This window comes from Dioscorea cayenensis, chromosome 19, assembly GCF_009730915.1.
Source record: "Dioscorea cayenensis subsp. rotundata cultivar TDr96_F1 chromosome 19, TDr96_F1_v2_PseudoChromosome.rev07_lg8_w22 25.fasta, whole genome shotgun sequence".
NCBI lineage: Eukaryota > Viridiplantae > Streptophyta > Magnoliopsida > Dioscoreales > Dioscoreaceae > Dioscorea > Dioscorea cayenensis.
In genome coordinates, this window is record NC_052489.1 from 20315962 (window position 1) to 20334539 (window position 18578).

Sequence of the window (18578 nt, forward strand, 5' to 3'; positions counted from 1 at the left end):
AATTAAATTGCTCTCGTTTAATCAAGCCCAAATCAATGTAATGTATATATATAAATCAAATCCAAATCAATGTAATATATACATATATTAAAATCAACTCGAGACTTCAATAAAGTTATTTACAATATGTTAGAAGTTTAAAACTAAAAGTTTAAAAAATTAAGAAAATTTAATTCTAAGCTCCTGCAATCTTTTTTTCATTCAATTATTTTTAAATTCTCTTTAGTAACAAATTTTTATGGAGTTTCAAAAACACCCATGAAGGATGGAAAGCAAAGCTTTTACCTAACTTTTTTTTTTTTTATTATTGGTGTAGGGGGATACTTTGGAATGAAAATGTTGGAGAAAGTGGCACTTTCTTAAAATAGTTGAAAATTATATCACTTCAGAGAATTTGAATGTTAATAGTTTATAGGAAGTGCAAAAAAAAAAAAAGAAAAGGGGGGAGATGGGCTCATATGAAATTTCACTTAGTTCAATGAAAAATACTGAAGTGAGTTTTGCTCAAAATCAAAGTGTTGAAGATAGAAAAAATCAGCCCATTACTAGCTCCCCCAACAAAAAAATGAATGCGCCCCTTAACATTTGTGTCACCTTTCTTGTGTGAGGTGCAACCATGTCTTATTCTTCTTCATTGAAATACTACATTTAAGTGAAAAACCGTCTCATGGTTTCTTCTTCTTCTTCTTTGACACATTATATCTAAGTGAGGTATAACCATCTCACTTGTGTAAGCACCATTTCTTTTTTAAGTTGGAGAGTACTTATGGTTCTCTAGATGATATATAAGCCAATGTTGCATCCTCGCAAGTAGGCAGCACATCCTCCGGTCACTTGGGGCAAGTGAAGCATCTTTTGAGAAAGGAGTGTTAGAAATATTTTCAAAATATGTGAGATTAATGTCACATAAAATTTGGATTTAATTCAAATTTTATTTATTAATGATTAAAATAGTTAGTTATCAATATTTAAAGATACATATCTGATTTGAAAAGATGGTTATCAATTTAAAAAGACATATGTTAGCAATCTGAACAGATGCATCTGTTTCCGTTTCTCGTTTGAGTCCGTTATTTCTTTAAAAGATGCGTCATTTGATAAGAGGTGTCTCCATGTTTATAAATTCTTCTTATCTCTTAGATTTAAAAATAAGAAAAACTCTCACCTTCTCTCAAAGAATTCTAACAACTTGCTGCTCTCTATTGTGATAATTCAAGAGATTGAGTTTATGTGTGCAACATATTCGATTGGAGCTTCGTTGTATCCTAAAAACTATTTCTACTTTCCCGATTGCATACTAGATCTGGTGGAGGTGAATTAAGTCTAAAGAAGAGTGGCAATTCGTAGCCTTTTCAAATTCTTCTTCCTCTGTTTGATCTAACAAGGAGGACCATGGACATTTGTTGCTCATATTCTTGGTGTGCTTGCCAACGGGTGTGTGGTGAATGTGTTAGATGGTGAGTCTTCTCTTACGTCAAGCTTCTTCTTAGACTCTATTCACTGGCTCCAACTTATGCTATTATTAGTTTTATGGGTGACATACTATAGTCACTAGTGTGCCATATCAGCATATGGTAGGTAGAGTTGCTTGTTATTTGAAATCTGCTCCACGAACTCATTACAAATATGAAACAATCAACATTGTTCAATATTGTTCACTCCTACTAAAATCAATTACACACATACGTTAGTGGGTAACCATCAATTTTATATACATTAAGTTTTGTGGAGAAGCAATAACCGAACCACATTCTCTTTAGAAAAAACAAGCTTGGGTTAGTTCAAGGCAAACAAAAATATAAATGGTGAGTGCATAGTATGATGGTATCGACTTTAGAATGATATGTCAAGCTTGCGACTAAGGAATAATGGAAGTACTCTTTCTTGTCCTTATATAGCATGATGAGATGGTAGTGATGATTTAGAATAACTGGTATAAGGACCATCTCTACTGAATGGTATACATTGAGTGCATCTTGTTACCATCTTGTTTATAAGGTCAATAGTGTGCTTATGTTTGAATAAGGCGAGTGTTAGTTGCCTAGTGATGCCGCCACGTCTTTTATACTAGGAGGGTAATTTTTTAAGGCACCTAGCAATAATAGGACAAACACAACAAGAACATCTTCTGTAATCATTTTTTTACAGATGGTTAGTAGTTGGTGTAACCCCATTTGTTACTATGTACAATTATCCTAAGTTGATGCAAAAAGGGTCTCAAATAAGTTATTAACTTATTCAGCCTAATATTCCTGGATGCCTTAAAGAAATCACTCTCTTTATAAGAAGTGTGGCACCAAAAGAAACTAACACCTTAGAAAAATTATCAATGATTCTACTAAGTACTCCGTCCGGTCATTTTTACTTGTCCATTTTATCTAAATGATGTGGATTAAAAAAGTTAGTTAAAATTAGTTAATAATCTAAAATTTATTAAAATTACGTTAACTTTTCAAAATTACTATTATATAAAATATGCTTCAAAAAAAATGTAGTTGAATATAATTTATTGGAAGTTGTAGAAATATATATAATATGATGGGTAAATTTAAAAAAAAACAATATTTAATGATTTACAAAATTCTAAATGAACAAATAACAAGGACAAAAAAAAATCTTTAAAATGTGACAAGTAAAAAGACCGAAGTGAGTATTATATAGCAATGTGAAGGTTGCTTCTTAATTGATTAAGGCATAGACGCATGTGATTAAGGCATAGGCACATGTGAATGAATGAAAAGAACGGTCCATTTATTTGGCAAGTTTTTTTTACAATTCTAATGAGTATGCCAAAGTCATTAAAGGGACCCTATATATCTTTTCATGTTCTTAGATGAGTATGTTATATATAGCTAATATGTTGTGTGTGTGTGTGTGTGTGTGTGTGTGTGTGTGTGTGTGTGTGTGTGTGTGTGTGTAATAGAAGTGGGTTTAAAAAACAGAAAACACATAGTCAAAGCAACAACCAATTGAAAAAGTGGTGTCCCTTAATAGTATTTAATAACAATTTTAATAATAAATTGTGAAAGCAAATATATTTTTCAAAGGATAGAGAGAAAGAGAGCAATTATTTTAGAATATATGAGCAATATATGAAAAAGTTGTCACGAGTCATATGCTAAGAACAACAAAGATATATAGAGAGAGTAAGTAACTAATTAGTTAATGCATTCGTCCAGAACACCAGAACCTTTACAAAGAATGTGTCATGACCATTAGGGGATGAAATTAACATTATATATAGACAAGCATTTACATCAAACATGCATCTAAGAAAAAGAAAGACTCTCAAAGATTTATTCAAACAAATTAACACCTATTTATAATAAAGTAAACCGTGGTAAAATAGATTAAGTATCAAATAGAGCATGTACTTACCAACATGAAATGGACTGGTCTCTTACTCAATCCAATTTCTTATTCAATGACCTATAAAAGGCATTCATTTTGGAGGAAATGAGAGAAGTGGTCTAATTTCCTCCATTTTTTATGTTTCTTTTATCTTGAAGTAGGTTTAGACCTACTTTAGTCATTTTTTAGGGAAATGGGGGAAAGGTGAGTTACTCTATTAAAACTCACTTTCCTCCACTGCCAAAGCCATTTTTGAACTCATAAAACTCTATCTAACTCCTGAACTCTTCAACCCCATTCTCATTTTTAACAAATAAATACTAGAAGTACTGTAAGTAATATCACTTCTTCATATTTCAAGAAAGTGGCATTTTCTCTATTTCCCAACTTTAGACCACTTTTTCCGAAATGAATGCCCCTAACATGCGCAAATAGGATCTGTTTCGGAAGATTGATGTGACTTCCGTTGCTCATTACTTTCTTAAATTCTCAATCTTCTTCTTCCCCATATTAGTAGAAGCACTGGCGAAAGTTGGAAAAAGAAAATTAAGGGGGTGCTAAATTCAAATTTAAACCAATTATAAATTTAAAACAATTATATTAATTCAAATTTGAGATTATAATAATAATCTATATTAAATATACGTGCATTTAAAAATTTTGAGTTAAGTGTAAAAAATCTATCATATCTACATAATTAACAATTAACTCAACTAACATGTAACAAAAAATGCAATAAAAAAATAACTTAATGCAAATTCATAATCTAATGCAATTAGTAATCCAATGAATAATCAAAATTTTGACAACAATTAATCAAACAAATATTTAACAATTTTTTACAATAATTTGTACGATAAATTCTTCATAACAAATAACAAAACAAATATTTAACAAATATCAAAAACTTTTTCATACAAAAATAATCAAAACAAATTAAATTAGATATATATAAAAAAGATAGGTTTTACATAAAATATAAATTTGGAAGACATTGAGCTAAGAGAAAAACTCACCAATTGAATCAACCAGCAAATGTTCTAAAGTTAAATTTCACTATGGTATCACGCTTTTAATTTATAAGAGAGAGAAATTGCATCTAATCTTGAAAGAGAAAGTTTATGTCTTTCTTAGATATTTTTAAGATAGTGGTTGCATTTATTTAGATTTTTATTTTATTTATTACTCCCTCCGTTCCTTGTCACATTTATGTAATTTACACCGATTAACAAAATTTAGTTGAAGTTAGCTGGTTACCTATATTTTCTTAAAAAAATTCCATTACTTTTCAAAACAACTTTAATTTAAAACTCCACTAAGTGGAGTATATAATTTAATACTTAGTTGATTGTGATTTACCGAAAATTGTAGAAGTACATTAAATTAAAGGGTAAATTTGAAAAAAAAATCATTTAATGTTGTACAAAACTTCTAATGTGACAGATAAAATGAACAAAGAAAAGCTCGAAAACGTGACAAGTAAAAAAGAACGGAGGGAGTATACTATTGTTTTTTACATCAATATTTTTAGAAAATTGATAATTATAAATTGATAAATTCAATAAAAAATATTTAAAATTTAAAATTTAAAATTGATGCACGTTTCACTACCCATATTTATTATTATCACTTAACATCGAATTTATCTAATATAATAATTTTATTATTATTATTATTTAATTTATTTTAAATAGCATGGGTGGAATTCAAAAAAAAAATTAATAAAGAAAGAACTATACATATATAAATTATAATTAAGAATATTTTAAGTGGAAATTGCCAAAACCACCCTCTAAGTTTGCAATATTGCCAAAAACACCCCGTTAGTTTTACACTCCCCAAAAACCCCTTCCTTTTTAATTCCATGTTTTTCAACCCCCAAAGCATGTAACGGATGTCAACAGAGTGATTTTCAAATTTTATGGAAGAAAATACCCTTACATGGGGAGTCGTGATCTGCAGCCCATTTTCGCAGTATGAGAGGAAGTGTTGGGGGTTCCGTAGGGTAACCCCCAAGAGAGAAATTCTATCGGAGTCTTTTTAGTTATTTTTTTCTCAACTAGCGCCTTCGCTTTTTCCATTTCGAGCTATCTCCAAGTTTTTCTACTCTGCGCAACCTCCGTAATTGCAGCTTTTTCCCTTTCCACCCGGTATCTCGAAGGAGAAGTCCCGCGCAAGTAGTTGGCATTTCATCAGTTTGCAATCTAAGGTATTGAGTATGGTATTGAGTATGGTTTTGTGTATGGTTTTGTGCTCCTAAGTTTCATCAGTTTCCACCGCTATCTCCGAAGTTTGCACCGCTATCTCCGAAGTTTGCAATCTAAGGTATTGAGTATGGTTTTGTGCTCCTGTAACTCTTATGCAGGTGTGCCAGATATTGATGACCGAGTTTCCTCGGCTTATCGATCATGTTGAGGCACTGGAAGGACGTTCACAATCGACTGCGCCGTCCCTCCAAAGAAATAAACCACCCGGGACGGACGAGCCGTCGGAATTTGACGACGACGACATCATCGGGGTGGCCATTCCAAGACGGCCACATTCGAAGAGACTTGCGAAAAAGAGGAGAACAATACTACCTCTGTCTCCACCGTCGGCTGACGATGAAACAATAGCAACACCATCAGCGGCTGATGTTGTTACTGAGTCTGTCGCCGTAGATGACATGGCCATGACGGTGGAGGACATCGTAGATGGTGTGGCCGTTGCCGCGGTTGAGAAGATCGTTTACTCTCTTGTTAACGAAATCCCCGACCCGGTGGAACTGGCTGCCGAGATTACGGCATCAAAGATGGACACAATCCCTGAAGAACAAGAACAAGCTAAGGGTGTATCTCCCGTTGATGCTGTTGCCGTGGCCACGACTGAGAAGATCGTTGAATCTGTTGCCGTGGCCGTGGCCGACAGTACCGCATCGAAGCAGGTCACAATCCCACAACAAAAAGAAGCATGTAAGGGTATGTCTGCGGTTGATGCTGTCGTCGTCCCCACATCGAAGCCAGACACAATCCAACAACAACAACAACAACAACAACCATGTAAGGATGTGTCTGCGGTTGATGCTGTCGTCGTCCCCGCATCGAAGGAAGATGCTGCTGGTGCTGAACACCGTCAAGGCTCAACGACAGTGCCCCATGAAGACCCCTACCGAGCAACGAGGGAGATGATCAAGGCCAATCAAAATTGGGACAAGACGGCTCGGCAAGTCTTCATTCCGAAGAAAAAAAAATGGGTTGGCCAATCGCGTCTTAACAAATACGAGTAGGAGTTGATGAGGATCTTCCTTAATTGCCGTATGGACAGGTAAGTTTAAAGTTTTCATGATAGTGTTTAAAGTTTTTATGATAGTGTTTAACTTTTTTGTGATAGTGTTTAAATGTTTATATGTTATTATTTAATTTATCTACTTAACGTTTAATTCTTTATAATATCATTTGTACATTGATAATATCATTTAAATATTTAGAATATGGTCTAATTATATCTCGATATCGCTTTAATCTCAAAGACTATAGTGTGGAAGAATCGACACTGCCAGACTCACACGAGACAAATTATACACTCGCTCGAGGGTAAGGAGATGGTCACAGATGATGTGATGGACGCTTTTGTATGCATAATACAAAAAGTCGCCGAGCAAAGTGCCATATCCCTACAAGAAGCGCCTCCATCACAAGATCACTGGGCTACTGTTTATGTCAAAGCAGGACGACGCACATGAAACAACTATGGTTATGATCGGAGATGCTGTGCGCAGCTTGCATGAAGTTCAAATTATCATCCTCCCGATAATAATGAATGGCCACTTCCATGTCGTCATCCTTAACAATGACAAACAAGAATACAGGCATTATTCTTCATGCGCGGGGTACGAAAAAGACGCGTTGGACATGGTAAGTTCTTTAATTATGTCCGATTGATAGTGTTTGTTATTTAATCGGTATCTTAATCTCAACTTGTATATGTCGACAGCGGAATTTATTCGACACGGCTGTCGATATGCAGTTCGGCGAGTCGGCGACCGCAAAGTACCCACTAGTTTACGACATGGAAACCCTACGGCAAAAACAAGGAAGCGTCGATTGCGCCGTCTATGTCATGCGGTTTATCGAGCAATTACTTTGGGGTGAGAAGCTACGGCTACCGCAGACAGACGTTCCTTACCTGAGATTAAAGTATGTTACCCGCATACTTAAGGAGGGGAGGCAGCCGGCGTCCATGAGAAAGGGGGGTCGTCCGAAGCGGATTAAATTTTGTTTTCGCAGAACAGGACTTGTATATGTTAATGTCAATTTTGTTTTCGAATGTAAACCAGGACAAATTCAATTTATTGTTTTCATTTTCGAAGAACATGACTTGTATATGTCAATGTAAATTTTGTTTGTTTTCAATTGTAAAGCAGGTTAAATTCCATTCAGTTTCATTTCATTGTTTAATTTACAGTGTCATTGTATACATTTCAGTTTAATTGTTTAACTTTACCATCTATCGTTTAAATATCAGTTTGAAACATTTAAAATTACAGTTTCTCTATTCAACATAACACTGTCTCTGTTTGAATAACTGATAACACTATAAAGAATAAGAGTTTAAATATGAAAAATTTCCAGTCAATTCAGATTGTTTCTCTTTAGAAGTCAGCTTATTTACAATGCCTACTCGGTGACAGTTTCATTACAGGATCTACGATTGTGACCGGATCCATGGCAGCGGCTGCAATGTAACTCGCGGACATCAAACGCTTGCGACTCGATCCTCTTTCGTCTAGGACGCCCAGTCTACCTTCTCGACACAGGCGGTCACAAACGAAGCTCACGATTTCCGTCTGAAGGCCTGTCATCGTCAGGTATGGGGAATATAGCTTCCTTATACGCCAGTTTATAATTATCGACGGTGAAGTAGCCGATAATAAATCGATGAACGTTGGTGTCTGTCTGCATTATTGTAGCGCAAGCGTGTTTGCAAGGGATACCATAAACTTGCCACCTTCGACATGAACAAGTTCTGATGGCAAGATCTACAGAGTTGCTGCACTGGTCGATCACTTCGTAACGATCATCGACACAATGACCAACACGAAGATTTCGGCTATCCTCAACAATTATCTCTACCTTCGAATGTATGTCTGGGCATAAGTAGGTCTCCCATTTGTTCGCTTGCTCACGCCGGTTACATAAATGCGCATCAACTTAAACCTGGCAAATAAGGTTAAACAAAGACAGTGATGGTTAAATAATTCGTAAACATGTTTAAACATTATTGTAAATAGTTAAACGAAAGGATTAATATTTAAAGTCAAACAAGTCTAATTAAACAAAGATGGAAAATGTTTAAAGGGTAACACAAAATGTTAAGTGTAAATCAACATTCGCAGACCTTATGGAGTCGACCATTTTCGTCACCGGTAAATGACGAACTTCTTTGATCCAAGAATTGAACGACTCCGCGACATTTGAATACATCTCACCCCAACGATCACCTCTGAACAGATAATTCGACCAATGTGCCTTATCCGATTTATTAATCAACCAGTGATGAGCTTCGGGTGATGTGGCCTGTAGTTCATTCACGGTATCATCGAAATCTTTAGCCATGGATGCCCACGCAATGCGGAAACATATAGACCAGCACTCCTCCCTCAATGCCTTCCCAAGTCTGACATTGGCTTTCATAAAATTGGCCTCCAAATGTCGAAGACAGTATGCATGTGGCAAAGAAGGGAAGACTCTCGCAATTGCGTTCACAAGGCCCTCGACTCGTCCGACACGAAGGTAATTATCTCATGATAATCTCCTTCCTCGTATAAAAGCATCGCCTAACTTAGATATGAACCAAGTCCAATTGGCATCGGTCTCGTTGTCGACTATACCCGAAGGCGACGTGGAAAAAAACCATTGTTTCCATCTTTCCCCGTGGCACCCAAATGAGTGTACCCCAAAAATTTTTCCAAGGAGGCTGGGTACCATCGAGAAACGTAGCTGCCCCGCAAGCCCTCTTGAATCCCACAATACACGCTACCGAAAAGAAAAAGAATGCATGTTTAAAATGATCACCGTCTCTTTCCACGATCGCAACACTGCCGGGATTTGTCTTAGCCACCTTATCCACATACCAAAGCAAACATTCATAGCTGGAGATGTCACTGCCGTCGAGGACCATCCGGGCATGCTCTTTTCCCAACCAAGCTTGCTTGTATGGTATGTGGACACCATGTTCCCGCAACATGTCCTTCTGAATGTCAATGGCCTTGTACAAGGGCCGGTCTTTGAGCTTCTGAATCACTCGTACGCTTACCCATTTTTTGGACGCTTTCCGATGTGACGCCGAACCTATGCCACCACCGCAAGTGTGTGACGGGTTGATTGTCTTGATTCTGAAAGTATTTTTATTATACTCTTTTGATGCATGAAGGCGCCAACGACAACCATCGGCAGCGCATTCCATAGTCACCAGATGTTTTTCGTTCTTTATGAATTTGAAGTCAAAATTCCGTTTGATTGCATGATTTCGAAGTACATCCCTGAAATGTTCAACACCGTCAAAACGTTGTCCAATATCCAACGACAGCACTTCAGAATGATCTGACGAGGAAGGAAGACATCCCACACCGTCAGGGTCACCATGGGGTTGAACGGGACCACTCGCAGAATCTGAATTCCTGCCAACACTTCAGTCAAATGAAAAGATCAATATGTTAAGCGGAGAATATATTGTTTAAGTGATAATGCAAATATTTAAACGTTAAATTAAATACTTAAGCAGTTACCAATTAACGTAAATGAATAGTACAAGATGTTAACCAGTGACTGACATATTTAAACAATAATGAACCCATACAACTGGATCAAATAAAAGAGAAGGAACTTACAACGAGTAAAACTCGTTTTTATTAGGATTCGGCAATGGCACATTGTTTGTCTCGACAACAAGATCAACTATAGCGCATTTGAAGATGGAGTGCACTTGACACATCCGCTGGAAGTCAACATCGTTTTCTATTGGACAAACCGTTTTATATCCATCTGGTGTGATAAACTTCACCCTGACAAGGGAAATTTTGAGACCCCATCGCTCACATATCTCAGCTAACACCAACTCCCAAGAAGTCTGAGCCGTGAACATTAGCACTCTTCCCTCCCCGTTGAATCTAGCAATACCACAAAAACTCTCCATAATATATCGGCCGAAAACCAAATCGTACAACCCAAATGAAATGAAGAACAAAAAGAAGACGAAGAAGAAGAAGACGTAAAAAACAAACAGCAGTCAGATAGTCAAACAAAAAAGTGCACAGTTGTATGCATAGAGGTTAGACTAGACGTGATGTGATTGGGCGGTATTTTTCCCTCCATCCCAAGGGCAAAAAGGGAAATATATGTCACTGTCGCGAGGAAGACATATTGTCATCGCTCGAATGAAAGTTCTTACCTCAACATGAGTCTCTGTTTAAACGTCAAGGTTTTTATATTTAAACAGATACATTTAGTGTTTAAAATAACAGTTAACTGTTTAACTAAAGTCTATATCATGTAAATAATGTGTAAACCGTTTACATATAGTGATTTAACTGTTTTAAAATATATGTTATTGTTTAAATTGAATGCTTTTACTGACACCGCATTGAAGATGGGTACCTCCTGGGTCACTGTTTAAACATCTTTATGTATTTGCTTAAACACTGTTGTCATTGTTTAAAGAGTAAATCAATTATTGTTTAACTTTTTGTATTGTTTACAATGCCGTTCTTTGTTTCTCAAATTGTTTTTACTATGTCTCTGTTTAAATTTCACAAGTTATCACAAGGTGACACTCAAATAGGTTTGTTTGTTTAAAATATTTAAACGTTTACAATGGAGAATCTGATTAAATATCATAAGTTCACACTCAAATAAGCTTGTTTCATTTAAAATAAAACATTTACAACATTTACAACGTCTTCTCGGACCTTGGACACTCGCGACTCGACCCTCGTTCGTCTATTAAGATTTCGGTTTGACTCACCAAGTGTCTGTATATTCGAATGCTCATGGCGGTTACATAATATGCGCATCAACTTGAACCTGCACAACGTAGAACGAAACACATTAAAAAAGGTTAAACAAACACATTCATGAAAACGTCTATTAATCAATGTGTCATGGCCTGACTTAAGCGAAAATCCTGATAGTTAAACACAGAAAGTAATATTTGTACACTGACGTAAGGTTCTTAAACGGTAACAAAAATTCTCAAGTGATAAATATCAACTCCGTCTTAAAGGATGTTTCCTAATCTCCCTCCTCTAGAGAATCCTCCGCAATCACGCAATAAGTGAAAACTTTCTTTTCTTACCCAAGTCGAAATGCCCGCTTAATTGCTTGCCCGTCATCCACCGCTGGAGAATCCTCTGCATTCAGGCAATTATGCGGGAATTTCGACTTGGGCAAGAAAAGATAGTTTAACTTGTTGCGTGATTACGGCTGATTGATTCTCAAGATGAGGAGGATCACGAGACATCCTTTAAGATAGAGTTGATCTTCGAATTTTCGTCTGACTCTAGCGAATATCATACACAGGAAGCAGATGAGGAGGAGGAAGAGGAGGAGGAGGAGGAGGATGAGGACGACGAGGAGTGGTTGTCCATGGGAAGGGTTCTTCCTTGTCATTTATGGTGTGAAGTCCACAAGCAGGTTGACGCTTCATATCCGAGAAAAAAGTGAAACGCACAGTGGACCGAGATTGACTGATGACAATGAACGGGTGTTCGGATATTTATGTTACCGTGCACAAGAATTAATGCCGTCATTAATTCTTATGCACGGGATACCATAACCTTGCCACCTGCCACCTGCCACCTGCCAACACTTCAGTTCAAACGAAAAAGATCAATATTTTACGCAGAGACTTTGAGAATTTACACGTTAATATGAATAGTTAAACAGTTAAAGATAAAGTTAAACGGAGACGACAATTATTAAACATATTTGTAATATATTTAAACAGATAATAGCAAATAGTTAAACAGTATTTAAAATATACAAATAGATAACCATAAACGAGAAGAACTTTACAACGAAATGAACTCGTTTTCAGTAGGATTCGACAATGGCACATGGTCTGTCTCGACAACAAAATCGACTACAGCTCATTTGAAGATGGAGTGCACTTGACCAATCCGATGGAAATCAACTTCATTTTCTGTTGGAGAAACCGATTTATATATTTCGGGTATGATAAACTTCACCCAGACTCGTTTCCTGAAACAGATTTACATCTATCATTACCACAAATGAGCTGCCATAATAAACACCCGCAGAATGGTCAAACTGATAGCAACGAAGAGATTCTCACCGTATTACGAAACCGGCAGAACTGAAGTCGAACAAACCAAATGAAGAGAAATGAGGAGAAGAACAAAATGTAATGCAACTTCTAGGCATTGTCTATCAGAAACCAAGCAGAAAGCCCTTGAAAATGTTGGACATGATGTGATTTGGCGTTTTTTTTTCCCACCATTTTCAAGGGCAAAAATGGGATTTCACAACATGGACCCATTTGAAGTGAACGGTAGGGGGTAAAAGGGAAGTTAAACACTAATGGAAGGGCGGTCCGGGGTGTGTAAAAGTAGGAGGGGGTTTTTGGGAAGTTTTAAAAATTACGATGGGTGAACAGTAATTTTCCCAGATTTTAATTATATATATATATATATAAACTTTTTCCATGGGGGTAAGGGGCTGCTCAAGCACACCCTTGGCCCCTCTCCTCCCGCCTATGAGCAGCAGTATATCTAATGGGTAATGTCTATTAATTTGGTCACATATATATGCTGTAAGTCTGTTGCTAGTTTGAATGGTCATGAAAGGCACTTAAAATTAGTTAAAAACCTCTCACTGTGTCCCTTCGTTTAACCTTATGTGAGTTGCCAAAGCAACGGTTATATAGCTTTTCACTGGGTTATGGTTTGTAAACAATTTTACACTAAAAATAAGGACTTTTAAGGAACTTTTTTGAATTAAAAACAATTGATGGGTTTTTAAGGAATTTTAAAGATTATAAAATAAGAAAATGCTTATCTGTTGACAGTGTTCCTTTTTCTCCCCAATTTTTTTTTTCTAAAAAATCGTTTCCAGAGAAATATCAACCACATTTTAAATTTCTAAATCTCCAGTTCTCTCTTCCACACAAGAGATCATTGGCAGAGATTTGGGGAGAGAGAAGTGGGATAAAAATATTTTTATAACAAATTTATGTTTGATTTGATTTGATTTTTTTAATAGGATAAAATTGATTTTTTACTTTTCATGTGTGATAAATCTTCATCCTAAAAGGCCAATATTGTTAAATATTCTTACAAGAAAAAATTAAACTTTTAATCTCTCACTTGGAAAGAAAATGAGTTGTCATTTTTTAGAAAATTGACAACTCTACCTGGTGGACCTTTTGTTTTCCTCTTATGTTGTATTTTCATCTTTTTATTTTTCAATAAATTGTGATTTACTCCTATCCTATTAATAAAGTAAAAACAAACAAACAAAAATGTTTGACAATAATTTGCAATGGGGTTATTTTGTCCATTATCCAAGCTATAAAAAAAAGATCTTTTTTTCAGGTTCCCTTGGTGATGTATTTCGACTTCAAAAGAGAAGTGTGAAGAAGTTTGTGACAAAAGAAAGGACAAGTTTGTTATATTCACAGAGATATTATGTAGTTGTTTCCCTTATTTATTTTTCTTTTTTTAACTTTCGGTGAAACAATAACATTCAATAATAATAATAAACATGCTCCAATTCAAAGGCAGCCACAATATTAATGCAAATATGACTTATTATACATATCATAAATAACCAACCACTTGTTTATTAAAAAAAAGGACCCTTGTTTGGTACTCACTCTCTACATTTCATTGGTAACAGCAAATAAATATTTACAAGGCCAATTAATTGTTAAATTAATAGTTGATTTGCAAATAGAGTACAAACACAATTACAAATTTACATGTATTAATTCACAACTACAATGATCTATACACAACAGAGGAAGATTTCTTCTTCTTCACAGTAAGAATTAGGCTTAACATGAAATTAACTTCACAGCAACAGGAAACTTAATAATCAAGAAAAAGATCTAATCAGTTCCCTCCCTACATCATTTAAAAAACAAAAGCGCTGTGCAGAAAAGAATTATAAAAAAAGGCCAGATATGAGATCCAATCCAATCCAATTCAATCTTTTCAATTCCAATTGAGAATAGAATCCCTCTTGCTCTGTTCTACGACTTCTTCAAGAACAAACATACTCTTAAAAGAAGCCAATAGCAAAAACAACAGCATAAGCATTAGTGAACTCACTCACTCAACTCATCTCAGATTCTCATTCAAAACAAACAATGCATCATAAACAAAAGCCCGGCTATTATTTTTACAGTCATTACTATGAGAATTATCATCAAGAAGTGTCTGAAACAGCAGCAATCCTGAGCAATGCGGACCGATCAACTTCCCCATTTCGCCGCCAAAATGCCCTCCTCCACCACACCTCGAAGCCTCTCTGTATATTCGGGCAATCATCGCCAGAGTTCAAGAACCTATCAAACCAAGCAAGAAGTATCTCCTGTTGCATTGCCAGTGGCAATGTCAGTATCGTATTTCCAAGACCATCCTCAACTAGATGTCGATCCAATCCCTTGCATGCTCTTCTCATCCAAGCAAAGTCCTCATAGAATGGCTCCAGCCATGTTCTAAGCAGCATACATCTAACTTCCTTTGAGACAAGCACTTGCCCTTTACCAATTCCGACAAACAATCGCGCCGTCACTCTACTTATTTCATACCGATGCAAAGCCGGTACTCTCCCATGCACCTCTGAGAGCTCCAACTCTCCTGCCCATGTCGTCAAAAACTCCTCTGCAATTTGCCTATCTATCAGAATGTCTAGAATCCAATGTAGGTTATCTGCTTGCCGAGCAATCTGAGCTACTTCATTGAATTCTCCGGCCGCTGCTTGGAAGAAATGGTGTCGAAGAAGCCTGAGACAACCATCACAAGCTGAGTACAAAGACCCTTTACTGAGATCTCCAGAGCAATGTCCAACACCACCACCACCACCACCACCACCACCATTGTTGTTCTCTCTAAGCATTTTGGAAACTAGGCCTTTCATTTCTCTCCTTGCCTTCTCATCCTTCCCTTCAAGCACCACCTGTAGGAGTCTCACAAGGATCTCTTCCCCTCCACCTCCATTGCTACTTCCATCCTCCATTGAAGAAGGGGCAAGCTCCAAAGACACTCTTTTCAGCACTTCCCCTGCTCCTGAACTCTCAAGATGCAGCTGAGCAAGTAAAGACGCCACCTTCTCCTCTTCGTCTTCTGCCCATGGCGCCGCCTCCAAGTACTCCAAGCAAGACAAAACCCCAGCATCAAACCCAATCGCCGACGAAACCTGCTCAAAATCCAACACAAACATGCGATAAATTGACAGAAAAATCACACCTTTTATTTTTACCGGAAAAGATTAATAATAAAAAAAAAAAACCATACCTTGAGAATGCCAAGGATCTTAGACACATCCTCCTTCATGAGACGCCGGCGAATGTCCTTGGAGTACATGAGACGAAGAGTCTCAACGTAGACCTCCACATCGTCGCAATCAGAGATCTCAACAAGGTGAGGAAGAGACCTCTGCTGTTTTGACCACCGGTCAGAGAGTTTTCCGGCGAAGAACCGGCTGTGAGTGACGAGGATGTGGCGATGGACGTTCATGGAGATGCTGAGCCCGTCTTTGGAGCTGAGAGTGAGTCTCACGTCGCTGGTTTCTGGGTCATTGAACTGGTTCCCAGGGCTACGACTGCCGAGAAGAAGCGCTACCCGTTCCTGGAGGACTAGCTGCCGGTCTTGCGCCGCCGCCGGAGGCGGCGGCTGAGCAGAAGCTTGTGGTCTCGGGTGGTAGTCCTGCTCGTTAGCCATCATGTCGAAGAGAGTAGGGCTGGATCGAGTCTTGTCGAGCAGCGGCGGGGGAGACATGGGGTTGAGAAGCCCAGCGTTGAGAGCCGTGTTGAACTTGCTGTAGCTTGATGGGTATGGAGCGTAACCGGTGTACGGCACCGGCGATGTGTCCATGGCTGGAGAAGCCCAAAACCGCGGTGGCGGAGGCGGAGGCGGAGGCGGAGGTGGAGGAGGAGGTGGCGGAAGCAGTGGCGGAGGAGGAGGTGGTGGTGGTGGCGGTGCAGCCCGGCGAGGAGAGGAGGAATGGGATTTTGAAGCAGAGCAACACCAAGCACCGTCAGTGGACACAACGTGCGGCGGTGCGGCAGCGACGCTGGTGGTGTCTCGGCGCTTGCGGCGTTTGGATCTGTGAGTCTGGGGTTGAAATTGTTGGGAATGAGTTTTGAGCTGAGCTGGGGCTGCCATCTAAACACAAACCTACTTGTCGTCTTTTGATGGGAGAGTTAATGGATCCTTGTCTTGGGGGAAGTGGCCACTTGTGAGCATCCATCCATTAAAACCCATTTAAATATTTCAATTTAATATTATTATTATTATTATTATTATTCAAGATAAATGAATATGGAGTATATATATATATATATGTAATAAGTGAGCATGCTTTGTAACACACAGGGTTTTAATGAGGGAAGGGCAAATGGGATGGGGATGAAAGGCAGCTTTAATGGATTGTTTGATCTTTGAAGATGATTCATTTCGTGTGAGATGCCCTTTGCCAAGGCTGGTCTTTTGGGTCCCACATTTTAGACATGGTCTTTTTTTTGTCAGACCAGGAAAAGTAAATGCTGAGTTAGGTGTGGCTTCACTCGTATGTTCTTTTTTTTCTTTTCTAACTAATGCACTAAAGATTATAGAGTAATCCCATTTTTCTATGTTTTTACTTCTAGATTTGATCTCACATTTCACTTGAATGATATATATATATTGTTTTGATAAATGTGACAAACACATATATCATCAGAAATATATATACGTAAATAATAATAATTTGTTTATGTATTTTTACTTAGTTGACATATGAACCCTAAACCCTAAACTCATCCTTACAACTACAATGGGAGATTCTTATCATTACTGTATTTAATACATTTTAATTTAAATAATAAAAATTTTACAAATTAAATCTTATATAATGGGCTATTACCGTTGGATAAAAGGCTATTAAGTTATTTTTCTCCTTTAACATCTCCTGCTCCCAAGCTTCCCTGAAATCTCTCCTGAAATCTCCTAATGGCCCCTCCGGGGCCCCCAAATCCTTTTCCCCGTCCGGGACCGTCCCCTGGAGTTTCCTGGGCTAACGTTGTCTCTTCCGGGTCTAAGTCTGATCTTCAGGAACATCCTCCGCATCTGAGGAGAGACCACTTTGAGAAGCTTAAGAACTCCTCCACCGCTTCAATCACGATTGACCATGACCTTTGGATTCATGCCAGAAACAGCATGCAAACTTCTCTTTATGCAAAATTTCTGGGAAAGGCTTTGCCTCTTGATCAAGCTAAACTAGCTCTTGCTGATGCTTGGCGAGGGTTGGGAGCCTTCACGGTGGCGGACCTCCCTAATGATTTTTATTATATTAACTGCGAATCTTCTGATATGCAAGAGCGTTTGTTGTGGGACGGTCCTTGGTCTGTTGCCGGGCGCATTCTTCAACTCTCTCCCTGGTCGGAGAGTTTCCAACCTGCGTTTGAAAAGCTTTCGACCGCGGCTGTTTGGATCCAAATATATCATTTACCCATGGAGCTCTGGGGTGGGGAAATCCTCGATTTGGTTGCTTCCCAGTTTGGCCGTGTCCTTAAAGTCGATGAACATACACTAGATCGAACTCGAGCGAAATTTGCTCGAGTTTGTGTGGATCTTGATCTTGAGCAACCTCTGCAGCAAGGAACATGGGTGAAATATGGTGATTTTTCTGTTTTTGTTCTTGTGTTATATGAAAAACTTCCGGTTTTTTGTTTTAGGTGTGGAAGAGTTGGACATGGTGAAGCGAACTGTTCCTTGGCCAGCAATCACCTGCGCTCTGGTTTACATGTGCCCTCCGTTCCCACAGAGAAGGAGTCGGTGCATGTTGAACAAGGGATGCAGGTTGATGTGGTCGACAAGGGACATGACGATATCGCCATTGATCCTCCTCCTCCCATCCCTGAATCGGAGTGTGAGTTTGGCCCGTGGCTGAAACCGCGTCGGCGCCACTCTACTTTCCGGGGTAGAGGCGGTGGCCGCGGTGGTAGCCGGGGTGGTACCCGAAACCCTA

The 18578-nt window shown here is 38.0% G+C and overlaps 1 protein-coding gene across 1 annotated transcript; it reads right to left on the reverse strand.

The window, feature by feature from the left end:
• Positions 1-14641: 14641 nt before the first annotated feature.
• LOC120250314 (BTB/POZ domain-containing protein At1g63850-like) lies at positions 14642-16926 on the reverse strand. The gene is made up of 2 exons (XM_039259120.1): positions 15866-16926; positions 14642-15767 (listed from the first exon to the last, which is right to left on the reverse strand). Exons 1-2 carry the CDS (start codon positions 16733-16735, stop codon positions 14775-14777), a joined length of 1863 nt encoding a protein of 620 aa, XP_039115054.1. The 5' UTR covers positions 16736-16926; the 3' UTR covers positions 14642-14774.
• Between the last annotated feature and the right edge of the window lie 1652 nt (positions 16927-18578).